This window comes from Vombatus ursinus, unplaced genomic scaffold, assembly GCF_900497805.2.
Source record: "Vombatus ursinus unplaced genomic scaffold, bare-nosed wombat genome assembly UNPS02008216.1, whole genome shotgun sequence".
Lineage (NCBI taxonomy): Eukaryota > Metazoa > Chordata > Mammalia > Diprotodontia > Vombatidae > Vombatus > Vombatus ursinus.
In genome coordinates, this window is record NW_020947994.1 from 317139 (window position 1) to 339900 (window position 22762).

General features: G+C 38.4%; 1 protein-coding gene across 1 annotated transcript in view; it reads right to left on the reverse strand.

Annotated features, from left to right (window-relative positions):
* LOC114034138 (1-phosphatidylinositol 4,5-bisphosphate phosphodiesterase epsilon-1-like) overlaps positions 1-22762 on the reverse strand; it is a gene marked incomplete at its 5' end in the record, with an annotated part of 125605 nt that overhangs the window by 74455 nt on the left and 28388 nt on the right. Inside the window, 3 exons of the mRNA XM_027849740.1 lie at positions 1759-1888; positions 12468-12626; positions 14387-14503. Of these exons, the coding sequence (XP_027705541.1) occupies positions 1759-1888; positions 12468-12626; positions 14387-14503 (406 nt within the window). The remainder of the gene's footprint in view (positions 1-1758; positions 1889-12467; positions 12627-14386; positions 14504-22762) is intronic.

Consider the following 22762-nt stretch of genomic DNA (forward strand, 5'->3'; position numbering starts at 1 on the left):
CATCTAAACTCTTCAAAAAAATTTAAATGAATTACAGGAAGAAATAGACAGTAAAACTATAATAGTGAGAGAATTTCAGATCTGGATAAATCAAACCAGACGATAAATTAAAAAGAAGTACCTGAATACAATTTTAGAAGCATTACATCTGTTAAACCTCTAGAGAACACTGAATGGGAGCGGAAAGGAGTATGCCTATTCTCTATTGTTTGTGACACTTTTATAGAATTTGACCACGTATTAGGCCATAAAAAACATGTCACAAACAAATACAGAAAAGCAGAAATATTAAATGTCTCTTTTGCTAAGCATAACACATGAAAATCATATTGAGTAAAATGTCTTTACTCTGTACTAGTTCAGGTATCACCAGGGATCTTTTCCTGCCACAGTGCTGAGTCTAGGCCCTCTCTATCAGTCCCTGGTTCCCAAAATGCTCCTGAATGGGCCTTTTTTCTTTCTGCCACTTTGCCACCTTTTCATCCCCTCTCTCCTCCACCCCAGTCTGTTCATGCCAATTTTCTGCTAAAAAACTTTGAGTGGCGCCCTATGGTCTAGTAAGCAGACTTGAGGCAGTGAGACCAACTAAGGTGATGAGAGCCTGCACCAGGGTGGTGGCTGTGTGAGTGGGAAGAAGGTATGCTTAGGAGAGATGTGATGGTAGAAATGACAAGACTTCAAGGTCAGATTTGTGGAGCAAGTGTGGACAGGTGTAGAGGATGACAGATTGCAATCCTGTGTGACTAAGAGGGCAGTAATAGAGAAGTTTGGAGCAGGGGTTTAAGATACAAGTAGTGATACTGATAGTGACCTTGGACAAGTCATTTAATGTCTTGGTGTCCAAGACTGCAAGTGCCACAAAGGTTCATCAGGAGAGGGAGAATCCTCTCCCAGCAGTCCCCTATAATCTCTAACCCTATTTTATCTCTGCCTGGAATTCCTTCTCCCTCTTTTTTACCAGTGGAATTCCTACTTATTCTTTCAGTTTAACTTAAATGTCCACCCCTTGAAGTCACCTCTGATCCTCCAGGCATATTAATGCCCTTTTCCCTGACACTGTACACAGTACTTCATTTTATAACTCTAATGAACTTATGTCAGATTGTATTTTAAGGCCAGCTATTGTTAGAAACTCAATGGGACAATGGGGCTAAAAGAGAAGAAGCTGTGTCTTAAAGGCCATAGAGAAAACGAACCCCAGGCCCATTTAAGAGCATCAGAATGTAGCCCCAGGGTTGGGTTGACCTAATGGAGGCTTAGAGATTGGCCTGGAATGAGCCCTAGTTGAAGAAAAGTGAAAGGAAAGCTAATGATGGATTGTAAAAGAAGTAGGTTAGAGAGTAGGAGTGAGAGATTTCACTGGTTATATGGGGGAGGGTGCTTACTGCCATGATAACCAAGCATTTTGATACAGTGGTCAGAGTGCTGGGCTTGGAGTGAGGAAGTGCTGAATTCAAATCTAGCCTCAGACACTAGCTGTGTGATCCTGGGCAGGTCACTTAACCGCTGCCTGCCTCAGTTTTCGCTACTGGAGGAGAGAATAAAGATTTTCTTACATTGATCCCTTACCTAGAGTTGAGTACTGCAGTGGCTATTACTGTTATGTTCCTTGGTCTATGTTAAGTGACTGTAGTCTAGAAGTTTTTATAAAAAGGGAACTTGCCTCGCCTTAATTCACGTGGCAGCTTTATTTATGAAAAAAATTAATGAAAACAATTCAAATATTTCTCTAATAACTTCATAGCAGTCTTTTCTTACCATCAGAAAGAGATTCATAGTCATAATCATATTCATCCTCCTCATCTTCCTCTTCCTCATTATTAGCAGGAGTAGGATTGACATTACCACCATTACTGGTCTGTGTTTGCATCGATGCCAACTGATGAGCCTGTTAAGATTAAAATAACTTAAAATTGTAAACATTAAACTACTGAATTTTGATTTCTAACTTTTAATGCCAACAATCCCCATCAAAGATTTATTGACTTTAGCTCATTTAAAGGGAAAAAAATTCAGATCTTCTGAAACAGTACCAATACCAGAATCAACGTCAGTACTCCCACTGAAATCTCACAACTCTAAAAACCACTAATAAAAACTTTTTATCTCTTCTCAATAGCATATATTCCCACTATGAAGTATTTTAACAGAATTGTATGGTACTTGGGGGCCAATACGAGGTCAAAGCAAGTGACCTGGATGACTACCGGACCAATGGATCAGAGGAACTGACTGAATGGCCAGACTCAGAGTACAGTGATGTGTGAATGTTGTTGTTCAGTCGTATCTGATTCTTCATGACCTCGTGGACCAACTGCCCGTGGGGTTTTCTTGACAAAGATACTGGAACGGTTTGCCATTTCCTTCTCCAGTTTGGTGTAGGCAGGAATTAAGTGACTTGCCCAGGGTCACACAGCTAGTAAGTGTCTAAGGCCAGATATGAACTCTGCTCTTTCTGACTCCAGGCCCTGTACTCTTATCCACTGCATCACTTGGTACAAATAATAATTTTGATATGGTTTAATTATGTGACAGCAATTGTCTGCCCTATGTGTTTCTATTAATGCTAGACTGACTCAGAACATTTCACTTTAACCAAATAAAACTCAGGTGTGCTAGTTTCGCTACCTTTAGTTAGTTCTCCATTAGCTGAGTGTTGGATTTTGTGCTGTACACACTTCGGCAACTGCTCTCTTTTGTTGTGTTTTTAATTCTGTGGTCTTTAAGAATGGATATTACTCCAAGGCAATGTTCAACAACCATAGCTGTTAAACAGCATCAGTAACTCCTAGAAATATTTCAGCAGCTGTTGGTGTATGGGACGACAATTGAATCTTGTCTTTAAAGCCCACAGTGAAACGAGGTCAGTCATGTCAAAGCACAAGTAATCAATCAACAATCAATAAACATTTATTTAAGTACTTACTATGTGCCAGGCAATGTGCTAAGTATTAGTAATACAAAAAGAGGCAAAAGATAGTCTTTCTCCTCAAGTAGCTTATAATCTAATACGGGGGAGACAACATGCAAACGTATAATCAAAGCAAGTTACATGCAGGATAAAAAGGAAATAATTAACAAAGGGAAGGCTTTAGAATTAAGGGGGGTTGGGAAAGGCTTCCTGTAAAAGATAGGATTTTATTTGGGCCTTAAAGGAAGCCAGGGAAATCAGTAGGCATGAGGGACAGCCAGAGAAAATACCTGGACCTGAGAGATGGAGTCTCTTATTTGTGGAATGGCCAGGAAGCCAGTGTCACTGGATCAAAGAAAACTTATTGGGGAGTAAAGTTTAAGAAGCCTGAAAAGGTAGATGGGGGCCTAGATTATGAAGCATTTTGAATGCCAAACAGAGGATTTTGTATTTGATCCTGGAGACAATAGGGTGCCCCTGGAATTTATTGAGCAGGGAGGGAGGTGACATGATTGGACCTGTGATTTAGAAAAATCACTGTGGTGGTTGAATGGAGGATGTATTAGAGTAGGATGAGAATTGAGGCAGGCAGATCCACTAGCAGGCTATTGCAATAGTCCAGGTGTGAAACGATGAGGGCCTACTCTGAAAAATGTGTCAGAGGAGAGAAGGTGGTACATTGGAGAGATGTTGAGAAGGGGAAATCAACAGGCCTTGAAAACAACTTGGATATGGGGTGGTGATGGTTAGAGATAGCAAGGATTCCTGGATGACTCCTAGGTTGGGATCCTGAAAGACTGGAGAAGGGGGGAAGGGGTAGGTTTGTCAGGAATGATAAATGAGTTTTTGAATAAATGTTTTTGAACATATTGAATTTAATTTGTCTCTGAACATCTAGTATTAGATGTCTGATGGGAAGCTGGAGATGTGAGATTAGAGGTCAGCAGAGAGACTGGGGCAGGATAGGCAGATGTGAGAATCAACAGCACAGAGACAGTAATTAAATCCATGGGAACTGATGAGATCACCAAGTGAAGTAGTATTGAGGAAGGAGAGAAGAAGCCCCAGGACAGAACCCTGAGAGATACCTATGGTTAGAGCACACGATCTGCAGGGAGGGATTCTGCAAAGGAGACAGAGAAAGCGCAATCAGATAGGTAGAAGGAGAACCAGGAGAGAGTGGTGTCTGAAAAAACTAGATAGCAAAGTGCCATCAGCCCTGCCAGATGACTTCTACAAATAGTTAGTCCTCAGAAAATAAGCAGCAACTTCCAGAAGAACCTGGCAAGTTGGAGGAGTTGTTAGAGTGTAACACTGGCTTCCTGAAGATGGAAGAATAATGAGAAGACCAGTAAAAACAAAAAACCAAACTAAAGAGCTGATGACCTTTGCCATGCAGAAAGACACTTGTGAGAGGCAAGACAAAACAAAGATTGTAAAAAGGTAATTTTTAATGATAAAACTCCCTTTTTCATTCAGAGCTATTCCAAAACCATTTTCTGAAGAAGTCTGGGTGACCCTGTAAGTTCTGGGCATCTGTTTTGGCGATTTTTTTTACTTCTAGTGAACCTAGAAGTCTTGTCCCCATTGGTGGGAATGATGAGCTTTGATATTGTTACTGTTGCTTAATTGTTTCAGTTGTGTCTAACTCTTCATGACCCCATTTGGGGTTTTCTTGGCAAAGATACTGGAGTGGTTGGCCATTTCCTTTTCCAGTTGATTTTATCAGTGAACTTTGATGAGCATATGGATACACTCATGTAGCACTTGTTCTGGGTTACCCCTTCCCCCCCAACTTGAATATATACATTGGTTCCCCAGAGGAGGCTCCTATAACGGGTTCTAGAGGCAATCCTGTGGGTGGCTATTTCTTCAATTGTAGCTCACAACTCTTCTCCCAGACTAATGATCAACCAGTAGATTGAATTGGCTTTTTAGTAAAGGTATCTACTAAGGTGGTATAATAAGAATAATTGGTACAAAACAAATACACAGAGTATCCATGGGAAGAGTGCAAGGCACACGTGTAGGATATCTATGTGGCAAAGGGTTATTCATACCTCCTTATACTTCATGGTTTAGAACTCTTTTCCTGAGTCTGTAGTTTGTATTCCTCTCTGGTGCAAGGGGTCATACTTTTTAAAGCTGTGCTCTTTATCAGGTGTTTATCTCTACAACTGTCTGTCCTTGGTGTGTTTCTCTACTCCAGATTGGGTGCATTACCTATTACTGGCCCAGTCTCTCTCATGATGAGGTCAGTAGGGGATGGGGAAGAAGAAAATCTGTAAATTCCCCCCCCCCTTCCAATTCCCTTTTAGGAGCCTGATTTTTCCTTCACTTCTGTAACACTCTCTCAAACTGACAAACTTTAAACCAGAACTCTTCTACTGACATACTTGTGAAATTCTGAAATGACTACTTGTTTCTTAATATGCAGATCCAAAGGGCACATGGGATTCTCTGAACCAAACATAAGATACTTCCTGGGTCATTTTTTTCATTTGTCCTTATCCAATGTCAAAAGCACTATAATCCTCTCAAAATGATTAGGGACTTACATATTATTTTGAGATAGTAGGAAAATTCCTAAACACATACCGTACACTTTGTGATTACATTTTGGGCCCATTTATTGACTGATTCTGTGACTATCTCAATTGAAGTGTCTGGACCTTCGGTGATTACAGTGATTGAGGTTATACAACCTGCCTCCCCTTTATACTGTAAAGCAGAATTGTTACAGAATCATGGAAATTCCCAACTGAACATCTCAATATAATCTTGTGTCACATCACACATCATGAAAGCTTAAAGTATTTATCCAAGAGATGGTGATAATATGTTAGTGGCCTGGGAACTGGATTGATTTAAAGCCCATGGAAAATCTATGGGTTACAATAAAGGGCAGACTTAAAAAAATGGATTCTTTTTAATATTCAATCTCATAAAGTGGGGTTTCATGAAGAATCAAGGAAGATATATCAAAATCTTGTGAATCAAAGCCTGTAAATCTTATAAAACACAATGACGGTGAATTTATGTGATTACAACAAAAAGACATACTGCTTATTAAGTTTCTTAAAGATGTAAAAAATTATAAGGCTTATGGAATAAATACATTTAATTGTTTTACTTGGTGCTAGTTAATCTGCACATCACTGTATTTAATGTTTCAATGTCAACTTGGGAGGAGATGACCAGTGGAGTGCCTCAAGGATCTATGCTTCGACAAGTGGTGTTTGTCATACTGACTTATGTCCAGGACAAATTATAAATGGTATGCTTATGAAATCTGAAGATTACACAGATGTGTGTGGGAAGGTCAACACACTGGATAACAGGGTCCAAAAAGATCTTGAGAGCCTATGATATTGGACTGCATTTGATAAGACTAAATTCAGTTGGGATAAATGTAAAGTATTACATTGTTTTAAAGAAATCAGGTTTATTGGTACAAGATGAAGGAGACATAGTGAGATAACAATTTGTTTGAAAAATATCTCATTAGAGTACCACAAGTTGAATATGAGTCAACAATGTGCTCATCTTGGTTATATCAGTCAAGTATAGTATAAATTCTAGGAATAATACAAGGATAGTTTAATTGTATCTTCTGTGGGTAGATCATATCTATAGTACTGAGGTTCAATACTGAACAACACATTTTGTGTGTGTGTGTGTGTGTGTGTGTGTGTGTGTGTGTGACATCAGACACATCATTTTATTTCTCTGGGCCTCAGTTTTTTCATCTGACTAAACATGGTGCTATGCTGATTCTTTTTTTTAAAATTTTTTATTTATTTTTAGTTTTCAACATTCACTTCCACAAGATTTTGAATTCCAAATTTTCTCCCCATCTCGTTCCTCCCCCACCCCAAGATGGCAAGCATTCTGAATACCCCTTCCCCTAATCTGCCCTCCCTTCTATCTCTCCTCCCCTTCTCTTATTCCTTTCCCCTTCAATTTTCCTGTAGGGCAGGATAGATTTCTATACCTCATTTCCTGTATATCTTATTTCCCAGTTGGCATGTGAAAACAATTTTTTTAAACATTTCTTTTTAAAACTTTGTGTTCTAAATTTTCTCCCTTCTTCCTTCCCCACCCATCCCCATTGAGAAGGTTATTCAATACAGGTTATACATGTGTAGTCATGCAAAACACTTCCAGAGTAGTCATGTTGTGAAAAACTAAGTATATTTCCCTTAATCCTATCCCGCCCCCCCATTTATTCTATTCTCTCTTTTGACCCTGTCCCTCCTTCGAAGTGTTTGTGTCTGATTATCTCCTCCCCTAATCTGCTCTCCCCTCTATCATCTCCCTGTTCTCTTGTCCTCCTCTCCCCTATTTTCCTGTAGGGTAAGACATTTCCATACCCAATTGAGTGTGTATGTTATTCCCTCCTTAAGCCAAATCCAATGAGAATAAGATTGACTCTTTCACTCTCACTTTCCCCATTTCTCCTCCAATATAAGAGTCTTTTCTTGTCTGTTTTATGTGAGATAATTTACTCCATTCTACATGTCCCTTTTTCCTTCTCCCAGTATAATCCTCTCACCCCTTAATTTTATTCTCCAGATCACCCCTTCATCTTCAACTCACCCTGTGCCCTCTATCTATCTATCTATTTATCTATCTATCTATATACATATATACATATACTTTTTCCCCTCCAACTACCCTAATACTGACAAAGGTCTCATGAGTTACAAATATCATCTTTTCAAGCAGGAATGTAAACAGTTCAATCTTAGTAAGTCCCTTCTGATTTCTCTTTCCTGTTTACCTTTTCGTCTCTTGAGTCTTGTATCTCAAAGTCAGTTTTTCTATTTAGCTCTGGTATTTTCATCAAGAATGCTTGAAAAGTCCTCTATTTCACTGAATATTAATTTTTTCCCCTCGTGGATTACACTCAGTTTTGTTGGATAAGTGATTCTTGGTTGTAATCCTATCTCCTTTGCCCTCTGGAACATTATATTCCAAGCCCTCAATCTTGTGTTATCCTGATTGTGTTTCCACAATACTTGAATTATTTCTTTCTGGCTGCTTGCAATATTTTCTCTTTGGACCTGGGAACTCTGCAATTTGGCTACAACATTCCTAGGAGTTTTCCTTTGCGGATCTCTTTCAGGAGGTGATTGGTGGATTCTTTCAATTTCTATTTTGCCCTCTGGTTCTAAAACATCAGGGCAGTCTTCCTTGATAATTCCTTGAAAGATGATGTCAAGGCTCTTTTTTTTGATCATGGCTTTCAGATAGTTCAATAATTTTTAAATTATCTCTCCTGGATCTATTTTCCAGGACAGTTGTTTTTCCAGTGAGATATTTCCCATTGTTTTCTATTTTTTTCATTCTTTTGGGTTTGTTTTACAGTGTCTTGATTTCTCATAAAGTCACTAGCTTCCAATTGCTCCATTCTAATTTTTAAGGAAGTATTTTCTTCAGTAAGCTTTCAGACTTCCTTTTCCATTTGGACAGTTTTGCCTTTTAAGGCATTCTTCTCCTCATTGGCTTTTTGGACCTCTTTCGCCATTTGGGTTAGGCTATTTTTAAGGTGTTATTTTCTTCAGTATTTTTTTAGGTCTCCTTTAGCAAGTTGTTGACTTGTTTTTCATGATTTTCTTGCATCACTCTCATTTCTCTTCCCAGTTTTTCCTCTGCTTCTCTTAATTACTTCTCAAAATCCTTTTTGAGTTGTTCCATGACCTGGAATTGATTCATATTTTTCTTGGAGGTTTTGGATGCAGGAGCTTTGACTTTGCTGTCTTCTTCTAGTTGTATGTTTTGATCTTCTTTGTCATCCAAGAAAGATTCTATGGTCTCACTTTTTTTGTGAGGTTTGCTTATGATCCCAGCCATTTACTCGAGTTATAAACTCTTTGTTAAGGTAAGGGTCTGCTTACAGTGTGGATAACGTAGTATTCCAAGATTTAGGGGTTTTGTGCAGCTGTTTTCAGAGATACTACTAAGGACCTGTAAATTTTCAGTTCTTCCAAGGTATTATGATAAGGTTGAGGTGTTTACTCCTCTCCTGGCCTGTGCTCTGGTCTACAAGTTACCACAAGCACTCTTTTCTGCCTTGGAACTGTGAGGAGGAGCCCCTCTCCACTGCCATTACAAGCTCCACTACACCAGCACTCCTCCTCGCCCCAGGACCACCACCTAGAACTGTGACCCAGATCCAAGCACATGCAAAGCAAGAGAATCCTGTAGCAACAAAGAGATCCCTGCAATCTCCCTCTGATCAGCCACTCGATTCCCCCTCAGTTTGTGGGCCAAAAACACTGGAAGCAGCTGCCACCCCAGGGCCATCTTTGGGGCCTGGGGCTGGGATGGAGTTTCTCTCTCACCACAGTCACAGACTTTTCCTATTGACCTTCTTAGTTGTCTTCGGCATTTGTGGGCTGAGAAGTATGGAAACTGCCACAGCTGTCCAGGATTCAGTTCTCTGTGGGCTGCTCCAGGTTTGCTGATGCCTGTTTTGCTTGTGCACCTATGCATTCCTCTTCCTGGCCGGCATGATGTATCTTTCCAATCAACCATCCAGGTTGTCTTGGGCTGGAAATCTGTTTCACTCTGTCGTTTTGTGGGTTCTGCTGCTTTAGAATTTGTTTAGAGACATTTTTTTTACAGGTATTTGGAGGGGTTTTGGGGAGAGCTCAAGCAAGTCACTGCTTTTCCTCCACTATCTTGGCTCTGAACATTACATTTTAATAAAGACACTGATAATGAGAGAATGTTCACAAAAGAGAACAATCAGAATAGTAAAGGACCTTGAGTTCACACCATATGAAGATTAGTTCAAGAAAACAGGAAAATAACTGTCTTCAAGTATTTGAAGGGCTGTTGTTTATTGGTAGTTCGGTGGCCAGTAGATAGAGTGGACAGTGTAATGGGTGTGAAGTCAAGAAGACCTGAGTTCAGATCCAGCTTCAGACACTTAATAGCTCTGTGATTGTGGGCAAGTCACTTCACCTCTACCTGCCTCAGGATCCTCATCTGTTAAATGGGTGTAATAATACCATTGATCTCTGAGGGTTGCTGTGAGGCTCAAATGTGATAATATTTGTAAAGTGCTTAGCTGCACTGGCACATTTTGTTGATAACATCATCATCGTCATCATCATCAACGCTGCGTGGAAAAGGGATTATACTTATTCTCTTTGGTTCCAGGAAGAAGAATTAGGAACAATGGGTAGAAATTGATGACAACAGACATGTTAAGCTCAACGTGTCCAAAACCGCTCATTTCATGACTTTCCCCAAAACACCCTCTTCTTAATTTCCTTATTACTTTTGGGGGTACAATCATCCTCCCAGTTAGCCAGGCTCACAATCTAGGTGTCATCTTTGACTCTTCACTCTTCATATCCAATCTGCTGCCAAGTCCTATCAATTCTACTAATACAACATCTCTCTCCTTTTGACACTGACACTACCCTGTCATCACATTATGCTTAGATTGCTGCAATAACCTGTTGGTTGGTCTCCTTTTCTCAAATGTCTCCCCAGTCTAGTCTATCATCCAGTCAGCTGTCAAAGTGATCTTTCTAAAGCACAGATCTGACCATATCACCCTCCCGCCCTCCACTCAACAGACTCCAGTGGCTTCCTATTACCCGTAGGATCAAAGATGAAATCAAATGTTTGACTTTTAAAGACCCTCGTAACTTGGCCCTCTCTCACCTTTCCAGTGTTCTCACACTTTACTCTTCTCCACATACTCTATGATGCTGTGACACTGGCCTCCTTTCTGCCACTGCTCACACAAGACATTCCAACTCCCAACTTTCTGCATTTTCCTTATCTTCGTTTCCTGGCTTCCTTAACATCTCAGATAAAATCCTACCTTCCATATGGAACCTTTCTCAATTCCCTTTAGTGCCAGTGCTTCCTCTCTGATGTTCTCTAGATTAGCCTGTACATATTTTGTTTGTACAAAGTTGTTTGCATATTGTCTCACCTATTACATAGTAAACTCCTTGAAGGCAGGGACTGTTTTTGTCTTTCTTTGTATCTTATCACTTAATGCTGTGCTCAGCACATAGTAGCAAGTGCTGGACTCAACAGACTCAGAATTGGGAAACCTGTGTTTGAGATTCCAGTTCTGACCTTAACTAGCTAAGAGGAAGTCATCTTATTTCTCAGAGCTTCCATTTCCTCAACTGTAGAAAGAAAATAATAATACTCTTATTACTTATTGCACAAGGATGTTAGGGGGATACAGTTCGTAAACTGTCAAAAATTATGTAAATGTGGGCCATTTAAAAGCTCTAATTAATCACACTATTTACATATAAAAGAAATAACATAAAAATTCCTTATAGTTTTATCATACTTCCCAGTGTGCAAAATACTTTCATATTTATTTTCTTACCAGATCATTATAATTATCCTTCATGAGAGGGAAGGCAGTTAATATTTTGCCAGTTTTATAGATGAGGAGACTAAGATTCAACAGAAGTTAAGTGCCTGGTCATAGGGCCAATAGGTAGGACAGCTATGACTAGAACTCAGGATTCTGTTTCCTGTTTCGGTATTTTTCTGCTATTTTCTTTCATAGAACATTTCAAAAAAGTAAACAGATTCTAAAGGAAACAAATTTCACAAAAATAAAGAGTTTTTGAAGGGGATCATAGGAAGTTTTTTCTAAATGTAACTTAGAAAACCAAAATGCAAATACAGTAGATAGGTGATGTTCTTGGGAGTGAGAAAGAGGGAGGTGGCACAATTCTTCTTCACTCCATCTCAGACCTTCCTGATCCTCTGTGTGCCCTGTATCTTGAAGAACTTGAGGGTCCTACCCAGGGGTGAGCTGATAAATATTCAACAATCAATTCTCAAAAAAGAGATGGGGCACACTTTTAAGTTTAATCTGCATTATTAGCATTTTGTCATTTTCCTATATCTGGAAATCAATAAAACAATAAATCAAGCCCTTACTTGAAGCTGATTTACAAGGTTTAAATGCTCATGTTGAAAATTGAGCAACTGGCTCTGTGAGCCAGTTTGAGGGGCTCCAGCAGACCCTGGTCTCATCCCTTTCCCATTCCACTGCCACATCCTCCCACCTCCTCTCAAGGGCTGTCTAGCGTGACTGCATCATGAGGGTCCTACCTTCAATCACCAGGGTATCTACCTTTCCCTTTACACCTCCTGTTTGTTCCTCTTTCCCCCACAATTCTGACCCGGGCCTCCTCCAAAGGGCTGCCTGGTAGGACTGCATCTAATCTGGTCATCTGTACTGGGATATACTGGTGAGACTGCAAGAGCAGGAAGGGACTTTCTTTTGTACTCTCCCTCTTTGGGAGGAGAAGGCTTTTGCCTGTCCAGGCTCTTTCCACCCTACTCCCACCCTCTTTTGTCCCAGTTTCCATAATTTCTAGTTTTAGCTATATTAATTATTTGGGGAAATATAACCAAAAATTAGTAATTTATTCTCTTGATTAACTGCTTCATAGAGGCAAAGAAAAGGCCACATGAAATATAACAATGCTACTAGTTCTTTGTTCCTAGTTTGTAATAATATTTTAAAAATCTCTTTGTGTAGGGAACATACCTTTTGCTTTAATATATCCACTGGAGTCTGATGAGCTTTCAGCTTTTTGTTTTTAAGAAGCACTTTTCTCCTAAGTTGGTCGGGTGAAGGAAGCATCGGCTCATCGGAGAAATCACTCTCAAACAAAAACTTGGCAACTAGTTTTTCTCCAAATACATTCTGAAATATCAGATAGACAAACAGTAAACCTCTGTTTCTCATGTCTAGTTTTGCTTACACAGGGGCGGAAGGCCCACATCTGCCTCAGTACAAGGCTGCCTTCCCATAACAGCTCTTGGCACAGAACTAGGGAAAGACATTTTTTGAGAGTCTCCGGCAGGAAGGGTAAGAAGAGTAGGGGAAAAAACTGGGAAGGCATGAAAGAAGATCTTTACAAAAGGTCAGTCATAAGCTTTCACCCAGCTTCCACTGAATCAAGTGTTTTATAGTATCAATTAGGAGATTCAGTTAAGAGCAAAAATCTAAAAGGCTTTCAAATCCCCAGCATCCCATCAACAGGACTAAAAGACAAAAAGCTAAAGAGAAAACTAAAACTCCCCTTTCTCACCTTCTATACCTCCGCATCCTCAGATATTTAACCACCAGGGTGTGCTACTGATCAAACTGTCAGATCCTATTCAGTAGTAAGGATCAAGTACAGTCCATCGTTTCCTATGATTATGTACTCTAATCAACACCAGATAGTGTTCTGGGGTCATACCAAGCCCTTGGTGGTTTTCATAAAGATAGCTACCTATCTTCCCTAGCTCTGCCCCTGTCTCATTAGTCTAAGGATTTTTGTGTGAGCGCATTTATCCAATTACATTCTTGGTTCATGGTGCTTCCATTTATTTTCCTACCCCTGCTGTGTTTCGACAGAGTTTGCTCTCACAACTAAGAGAAGGAATAAAGGTGAATGCATTAAAGTACTTGTGGGGTTTAGGTGAACATGTCTTCTTCCTAGACCAAGAAACCACCTACTTTGGTTTGGCAGGCAAATTAAAACTCAAGAGCTCCAAACCACCAATTTAAGTGGCAAGATGGGAAAAGCATGCAGTCCCATGTCTACACTGGGTACTCTACGTATGGCATGGCTCTCCCATGCCTCTAGCTTCTCTTGCTGTTGCATAACTCCACCAGTATGTGAGCCTGCTCACACCTCAAGGTCACAGACTCAATATTAGAAGTTTTACTGCAAGAGAAGGTGGTTGTGGTAAAACACAACTCGGTTTTAAGCAGACAGCATGTTGTTTCTCTCTTTCCCGTGCTCATTCTCCTTAAGAAATTATACCCTGGCCTTTCTAAGCTACATTACTTTCCCTTGGTCAAATTCCAACCTTGTCAGCTCTTCCCTTCTTTCTACATTCAATGCTTCTGCAAGTGGGACCAACCAGTTAATTAGAAAGGGGGCGGGGATAAATGTACTATAGCCAAGGGCACAGCACACCCCTACTACATCTATATTTGGGTTCTTTTCCTATTCCATATTTATAAATTTGTTAAGTTCTAAAGAATTTATTATAGTAATAATAAGTTAGCTGTCTTTCCCCATTCCCTCCATATGGAGGGACTACATCTCAGAATGCCTGATACTTTAGGTATCTCTAAATTTCAAAGGTTCGTCTAGGGATACATTAGAAGCTTGAGACTGTCCAGAGAAAGTCTTGGTCTTCTTTGCCTACTGAGCATTTTGTGATTGGCAATAAGACATCGAAAGATTACTCTGAATTTCCTCAGATCATTTCAGAACTCTTGGTCACAGTCAAGAAAAGTTCCAGTGTGTTTCCAATTATTATCCCACCTCTGGCTGTTTTTAGGGTTCTAAGATACCTCAAACTATGTGTAAGTTTTGTGTATACCTACTTAACTCAGGAAAAATCTCAGTGATATTGACAAGAAGGGTGTCATGATATTCTCCTGCCATTTAACTTAGCACTCACCTTGAAAATTTCTGCCATTTTTCGTTGCTGAGGCAATGAACAGTGATTTTCTATAGATATTATGATAGGCAGGTCAGAGTTGATGAAGGCGCTGCGATCAATGGCTTCAACTACTTCCTATGAGAGCCAAAATATAAGAATACATGCATTTTTTTTCTAGGAGCACATATGAAGCATATAATGTATATATATACTAAGAAAAAATGCGTAAAGTCATATGGAACAAGATATGTATAAATTCTACTGTAATTTGTGAGGCAATTAAATTGTCAGCTCAAATAGATGTTGTCTCAATGTGGATTATGTATATACATACAAGTGTATCAAATCGCTGAATTTCATTTTGTATTTAAGTAAAGTATCAGCTCCTTCTATGCACATATTTCCTTAAAAATATTCATTAATTTTTTTTTATCATAGCTAAGGAGTTAAATTGGATGTGGAAAGCTGGGGTCAAATGCCAATGCCACCACCTGACTATCTTCGAAGTAGTTCAAATGGTATAGCACTGAAAGTGTTTACTGTTATTAGGGTAGGAGAGTCCCTCCCGGCAAAACCTCTTCATTTATTATTTTTTTTTACTTTGGCTTTTTTTTTTTATTTTGCATTGTTTCATAATGGTCTTTCTAGATTTCTTTGTTCTCCTTATAGTTGTGAGACTTAACCAAATTCTACTCCTGCATTTATGTACCACAATATATTTAACTATTCTTTTACTGTTGGATATTTGTTTCTCCAGTCTCTTGCAATTATTTATAATAATGCTATGAAAACAGCTTTTTGTTTTTCTGTATTGTTTTTCTTATTGTTTTTCTGTAACATTTTCAGGGCACAACACTCAACAGTGGAATAACTGGGTCAAAGAGTATAATTATTTTGGTAACTTCTACTGCATATTGATAAAATGCTGTCAAAAAGGTTCTATGAGAACACCTCCAACATTGAGTTTTATTGCTTTTAATTGTTTCTGCCAGTTTGATGGCTAGGAGATGGTAACTCAAAATTGTTTTATTTTGAACCATTCAAATCACATAACTTTATATCTGGAAAGGACAGCCATCATTTAGTCCAAACTCCTCACTTTGCTTTTGTATTCTAGATCATATAGCTAATTTGTGGTACAGCCAGAATTAGAACTTAAGCTTCATTACTCACTCTTCTCACTTCTTTCCATTATACCACTCCAGAGGCATAGTGGTATAGTAAGAATAGTATTGGTCATGGACTCAGGACACCTAGGTTCAGCTCTAAGTCTGTTTCCTCAGTCAAATGGGAATAATAATACTTAGACTATCAACCTTATAGCACTGCTGTGAAAGTGCTTCTTATATCTTAAAGTACCACATAAATGTGAGGATTTAGTATCACTGCTAAAGAACAATTAAATAAATATATTATTGCTGTAAGACAAAAACTAAGACTTAATTTTAACTCCTTGGAGACATATTTTTAAAACTCCAAGAAATGAAAAGGCTCTTTCAAGGACACTTCAAGGAGCCACAAATTTTGGCAATGTGGTAATCCTTCCACCAACACAGACAGCAATACTCTCTGCTCTTAACCAAATGATCTTTGAAAGTTGCTGAAAAACCTCAAACTCTCCATTAAGCCTCTATGAGTTTAGTTAAGCTACAGTATAGATTTAAATATGTAAACAAGGCCATATTCAAAGTCTTTCAGGCTTGGTAGGAACAATAAAGCTTATGGTATGCTGACACACAGCCTTCAAGAATCCTGGGTTATCTTCACATCATAATGAAGCATTAGAGTAGAGCTGTCGTTGAGGTCCAAGAAGTTTTCCCAAAAATATGTAAAATCATAAAAATTCTGCTGTTTCTTCCTGATTTCAGATTCTTTTCCTCTTCAAAATTCCCAAAAGCTAAAATACCCTGCCTCTAAATAGTACAGAAGCCATTACAAGGAAGAATTACGGAAATTGCACATCATGAAGTTTAGAGAACCTGTACACAGTATCCTTGAAAAGACTTTGGTTATTCATCATCTTTCCCTTTAGATCCATCTGTACTGCTGTGGGTGGGACTCTGCAGTCAGTCACAGCTGAAAGGTTCTCTCCTCTAGATCTGGCAAGTTGCTCCTCCAGGTGCAGAAGAATTCTTTGGAGATTTCATTTTCCTTACATCTTTCTGCCACCGTGGAGGGAGGGAAGGAGGGCTCTGGTGGCTTGTCTCCAACCACTGCCCGCAAAACCTCTTTGGCACATGCTACTATAACACAAAACATAGGAAGTGGTTTCTGGTGGTAGTAGATTCCCAAACCCATGGGGTGTTGGTGGTAGTAGTGGTGATAAAGGTAGGATCACCAGGGAAGGGAAGCAAGATTAGGCTGATACTGCTTAAACCCTTTGGGATCTCTTCTGTCAGCGGTGAGTTACTCCTATTGAGGGTCAGACAAGAACTTGGCTTTCACTGCCAAAGTGACTAAAGAAATTCTGAAAGCCCTGGAAATTGCTGGGCAGTTTTGCAGAGTCTACTATGCAGTCAGTCATATGGCCAAGATGAATGCATGAACCGACTATTTAACAACTTCAACACAAGTTTTTATTAATAATAATATTAATATCTTAAGTTTGCAAAGCACTTGAAATAGATCTCATTTGGTCCTCAAAACACCACAGTGGAGTGTGTTCTTATTATTCCCACTTTACAGAAGAACAGAGAGGTTAAATGACTTGCCAAGAGGCACACAGCTAGTGTCTGAGGCAGGATTCAAGCTGAGGCCTTCCTGACTCCAAGTTCTGAACTCCATCCACTGTGCAGCTAGCTGCTTACCATGTAAGAAGGCACTGTCTTAGACAGAAAAAGTAAGCAGTCGCTGCACTTGAAGAGCATACAATTCCTGGATGGATACGACATGTACACAGATAAGTCATTTGAGTAGACATATAAACTAACTTGAGGAGGGGCCAAGGTGCTAACAACTGGGGGGAGGATCAGGGCAGGTTTCACTGAGTAGAGGACATCTGAGCTGAGCCTTGAAGGAGGATAAAGATTCTGAGAGGCAGAGAATGAGGGATGATTTATGCAAATGCAAAGAGGTGGAAAACAGAATGCTAAGCTCAGGGAACAATTAGCAGCCCAGTTTGGCTGGAATGTAGAGAGCATGAGGGGGAGTAATCTGAAATAAGTTGGCAAGGTAAGTTGGAGGGAGGAGTAGAGAAAAGAAGCATTTTATATGCTAGGCACTGTGTTAAGCACTTTACGATTACTATCTAATTTGATCTTCAAAACAGTCCGAAGTGGGTGCTATTATCCTAATTTTACAGATGAGGAAACTGAGGCAAACAGAGGTTAAAGTGACTCGCTCAGGGTAACACAGCAAGTTAAGTGTCTGAGGCTGGCTTTGAACTCAGGTCTTCCTGACTCCAGTGATAACACTTAACTGCCTCTAAGAGGAAGATTGTGGAGTGCCTTAGATGCTAGGTGGAAGAGTCTGCATTTTATTCTCAATGCAATAAGAAGCCACTGAAGGTTTCTGGCAGGCGGAGTAACATTGTCAGCCTTATGACTTAGAAAGAGTATTCTAACAGATATATAAAGGAGATCTACAGAAAGGAATGGAAAGAGAAGAAAGGGGGTGGGATGTTATGGAGGTGGAAATGAAAAGACTTTGCTGCTGATTGAATGTAAGGAGTAAGAGAGAGGGTAGGCTCAAGGGTAACATCCAAATGACTGAGAGGTGGTAGTATCCTCAACCAACCAACCAATCAATCAATCCATAAGCATTTATTGACTACTTCCCCTGTGCTTGGCACTGAGCATACGAAGAAAGGCAAAAGCGGTATCTACCCTCAAAGAGCTTACACTCCAGTGGCATAGAGAACATGTGAATACTTGGGAACATACAAGATATCAGGGTAGATAGGGATATTTGGGGGAATTTGGCTTGAGTGGGGAATCAATTAAACAATAAATATTTATTACTATGTGTCAAGCACTGTGCTAACAGCAGGAGATGCAAAATTGAGAGTACCTGCTCTCAAGGAGCTTACAGTCTATAAGGGGAATACAATAGACATACTGATAAATAAATACAGAACATCTACTAAGTAAATATGCAGAGAGCTGGTGGCTACCAACAACTGGGGGGGAATCAGGAGAGGCTTCTTAGAGGAAGCAGCATTTGGGCTCAGCTTGGAGGGGAGGAAGGGATTCCTAGAAGTAGAAGTTTGGTGGGAGAACATTCCAGGCATGGTGAACAGCCTGTGTAAAGGGACAGAAATAGGCGACGTACTGTGGTGTACAGGAACATCGGGCCCAGCTTGACTGAATCACAGAGGACATGAGGATGGGTCATCGGCCTGGAAAGGCCTACTGGAGCCATATTGGGAAGGGCTTTACAAAGCGAAAAGAAGAGTTTTTATCTTATCCTAAAAGCAATAAGGAGTAACTGACACTTTTTTTTTAAAAACTCATTTTTTGTTTTTATTTTTATTGACATTTTATTTTTATATTAGAAACATTTACAAATTACTCCAACTTAAGTAAGATCTGTTGTAAGAAAGTAAAACAATTAAGCAAAACTGACAATAAAGTGACCTCATCTGAAAGTGGGTGCAACATTCTTCCCAGTGTATTCGTCTTCCCTTGCCTTTCCATTCTTCTTGTAAAATCAAGTCATAAGAGACACACTCCTCAGCCTTCTGTCTAATCAGACTCCCCCTATGGCTTCTGACGATGGGGATATGCATCATCTCCCCATATTAGAAGGAATTTATCCTGGTTTAATCCTTATGATCATTCATTCGCATTTATTTTTTATGTTTTTCTTGACTCCAATGTTTGAACATCAAATACATCTACACAACTCTGATCTTTTCATCAGGAAGGCTAGAAATCCTCTATTTCATTAAAGGCCCATTTTGTCCCCTGGAGGATTATAGCAAGCTTTATGGACTTAGTCATACTTGGCTGAAAGCCTAGATCTTTTGCCTTCTGGAGAACTGTGTTCCAAGCTTCCATTCCTTGAGAGTGGAGGCTGATCCTGACTCTGTGTGCATGGTGTGTGTGTGTGTGAGATCCTGACTGTGGCTCCTCAGTAGCTGAATTCTTTCTTTTTGGCTACTTGCTGCATTTTTTCTTCGACCTGGAAACTCTGGATTTTGGCTATCATGTTACTGGAAGTTTTCATTTTGAGGTTTCTTTCAGGTGATTAGTGGATTCTTTCTATTTTCACTTTTTTCTTTGGTTTTCAGACACCTAGGCAGTTTTATGATTTCTTGAAATATAATATCTAAGCCCTTTTTTTGGTCATGGCATTTAAATAGTTCAATGATTCTTAAATTCTTTCTCTTTGATTAGTTTTCCAGGTCAGTTTTTTTTTTTGCTATATCTCAATTTTTCTTCTATTTTTCAGTTGTTCAACTTTGTTTTAATATTTCCTGTTGTCCCATGAAGTCACTGGCTGCTATTTTTATACATTCTAATGTTCGGGGAGTTTGTTGATTAGTTAAGGTTTTTGTAACTCTTGTGACAAGCTATCAATTCCCTTTCCAATTCTTTCTTCCATAGCTCTCATCTCTTTTCTATTTTTTTCTCTGGCACTCTTATTCCATTTATTTAACAAAACATGTTTAACTCTTCTTTTAAACATCTGCTTCATTTATTTGAGGAATTCTAGTTGAAATTGGTTCCATGCTGTGTTTTTCTTTGAGGTTTTACTTGTAGCTGTTTTGGAGTCATTATCTTCTTCTGGGTTTGTATTTTAAATGTCCCTCTCACCACAACAGCTTTTTATGATGGGGTTTTTGTTGTTGTTGTTGCTTGCACTTTCTTCCAGCACGGTTTCTGACTTTGTACTTGATGTCAGGGTTGGGCTCTGCCTATATCTGGGATGGGGGTGAGCTTGCTGTATTTCTTCACCATTTTGTTTCTGTCTCCTACCTAGTTCTAATTGTAGTTGCATTGGCTTTTTTTATGAAAAAACTTTTAAATTTTATGTAATCGAAATTATCCATTTTATCTTTTGTAATCATCTCTCTCCCTTATCTGTTCACGAATTTCTCTTCTATCCCTAGATGTGATAGGTAACTTTTTTTCTGTATGTATCCATTTGGAACTTATCTTGTTATAAGGTGCGAAGTGTTGGTCTAAATATAATTTCTTCTACAATGTTGTCCAATTTGCCCAGCAGTTTTTTATTAAAAAGCAAGTCCTGCTCCCAGCAGCTAGTCTCCTGGTGTTTAGTGAACACGAGGGTATTTGCTTCTGTATATTGTATATCTGAGTTGTTTCACTGACTGATCTATTTTTTAACCACGACCAAACTGTTCTGAAGATTACTGCTGTGTAGTATAGTTAGAGATCTGCTACTGCTAGGCCCCATTTGTTCCTACTCCTTTTCATTATTTTCCTTTAAGATTCTTGCCCTTTCTTGCCTCCATGAGATTTTGTTACTATTTTTTATAGTTCTATTAAGTTATCTTTTGGTAGTTTAACAGGGAATTAAATAGGTAAATAAATTTAGGTAGTACTGTTGCAAATACTCATTTATTTAATTTGTTAGTTTTATTAGCTTTTAGTTGGGTAAAATAGATTCTAATAACATCCTTTATTTCTTCTTCATTTGTCAATTCATTTTCATTTTTGATACTGGCAATTTGGCTATCCTCTTTCTTTTTAATCAAATTAGTAAATGCTTTACTTTTTTTTAAAGCAGCTTCTTGCTTTATTTATTAATTCAACTTCTTTTTGGCTTTCATTTTTGTTAATCTCACCTTTGATTTTCAGGATTTCTATATTGGTATTTAATGAGAATTTTAAATTTATTGGTTTCCTAGCATTTTTAGTCATTTCCAATTTATTGATCTGTTCTTCCCCTTATTTTTAATAAAAGTGTTTAGAGATATAAATTTTCCCCTCAGGACTGCTTTGGCTGCATGCTAAAAAACTGGCATATTCATCTTTAATGAAATTGTCATTTGATGATCTACCAACTACTTAGGATTAAGTTACTTAGTCTCTTTTTGACTTTTAATACTTTTCCAGAGGCTCTTTATTTAATGTAACTTTTATTTCATTGTGATCAGTAAAGAATACGTAAACTATTTGGGTCTTTCTGAATTTGTTTGTGAGGTATTTCTATTTTAAGACATGTTCAATTTTTGTAAATGTGCCATAAAAAACTCAGAAATAGGTATATTTCTTTCTATTTCAATTCAATAATTGCCAGAGGTCTATCATGTTTAATTGTTCTAAAATTCTATTCAAGACCTTAACTTAATTTTTATTTATTTTTGACTACTTATCTAGGGCTATTAAGGGTAGTTTGAAGTTCCCCTCATTAATAAAGTTTTACTGTCTATTTCTCCTCATAATTCATTTAATTTTTTTCAATATTTATAAATTAAACCACTGGGTACATATGTGTTGAGCACTGAAATCCATTTATCATCTGATACTTTCCAGCAAAATGTAGTTTCCCTCTTCATTACTTTTAATTAAGTTTATTTCTGCTATTTCCATGTCTGAAATTAAACTGCTATCCCTGCTTTTTTTGTTGTTGTCCAGCTGAAGCATAATAGATTTTGTTTCAACCCCTTATTTTCAACTATGTGAATCTGTATGCTACAAGCATGTTTCTTGTAAATAATGTATTGTTGAATTTTGCTTACTAATCTATTCTGCCAAATGGGTGAGTTCATTTAATTCATTCTCAGTTATGATAGTTGATTGTTTGTTTCCCTCCGTATTTTTAAAAATTTTTAAAAATTTTCATATTTTCATTACACAGAAACAGATAACATTTATAGAACATTTTAAAAAACTTAACTATATAATCTTTTATTTTTCCCCGATTACAAGTTCCCTCTATACTATTCTTTTGCTTTTTCTTCCTATATTACTTGTTCCCTGTTTACTTCAAGTTGTTACTCTTTCTTTTTTTCTTTTAACCTTCTCTTCATTTTTTTTTTATTTTAGTGAGGCAATCAGGGTTAAGTGACTTGCCCAAGGTCACATAGTAACCTTTTCTTCACTATCCTCTCAACAGTTTTTGTTTATGATTAATCCCTCCATGAATTTACCCTCCTTCTTATACTTCCTTTTCCTTCTTCCTCTTCCTATCTGTAGCCTTAATGAGTTGAATATGTTGCTATATGAAGTGAAATTCTAATGATACCTACTTCCTCCACTCCTTCCACATTTGTATGTAGTTTTCCTTTGGCACTCTAGTTATGTGTGTTAACAAGTTTCTCCATCTTTCTTCCCATTATCTTCTAATATATCCTTTCCTCTCTCCCCTTTCTTTCTTTCTTTTTTTTTAAACAGTATTTTCAAAACATAAAACTATTTATAAGTCTTCTGTCTCAACTGACTCCCTCTATGATCACTTCTGACAATTAGGATTCTGAAAGAATCC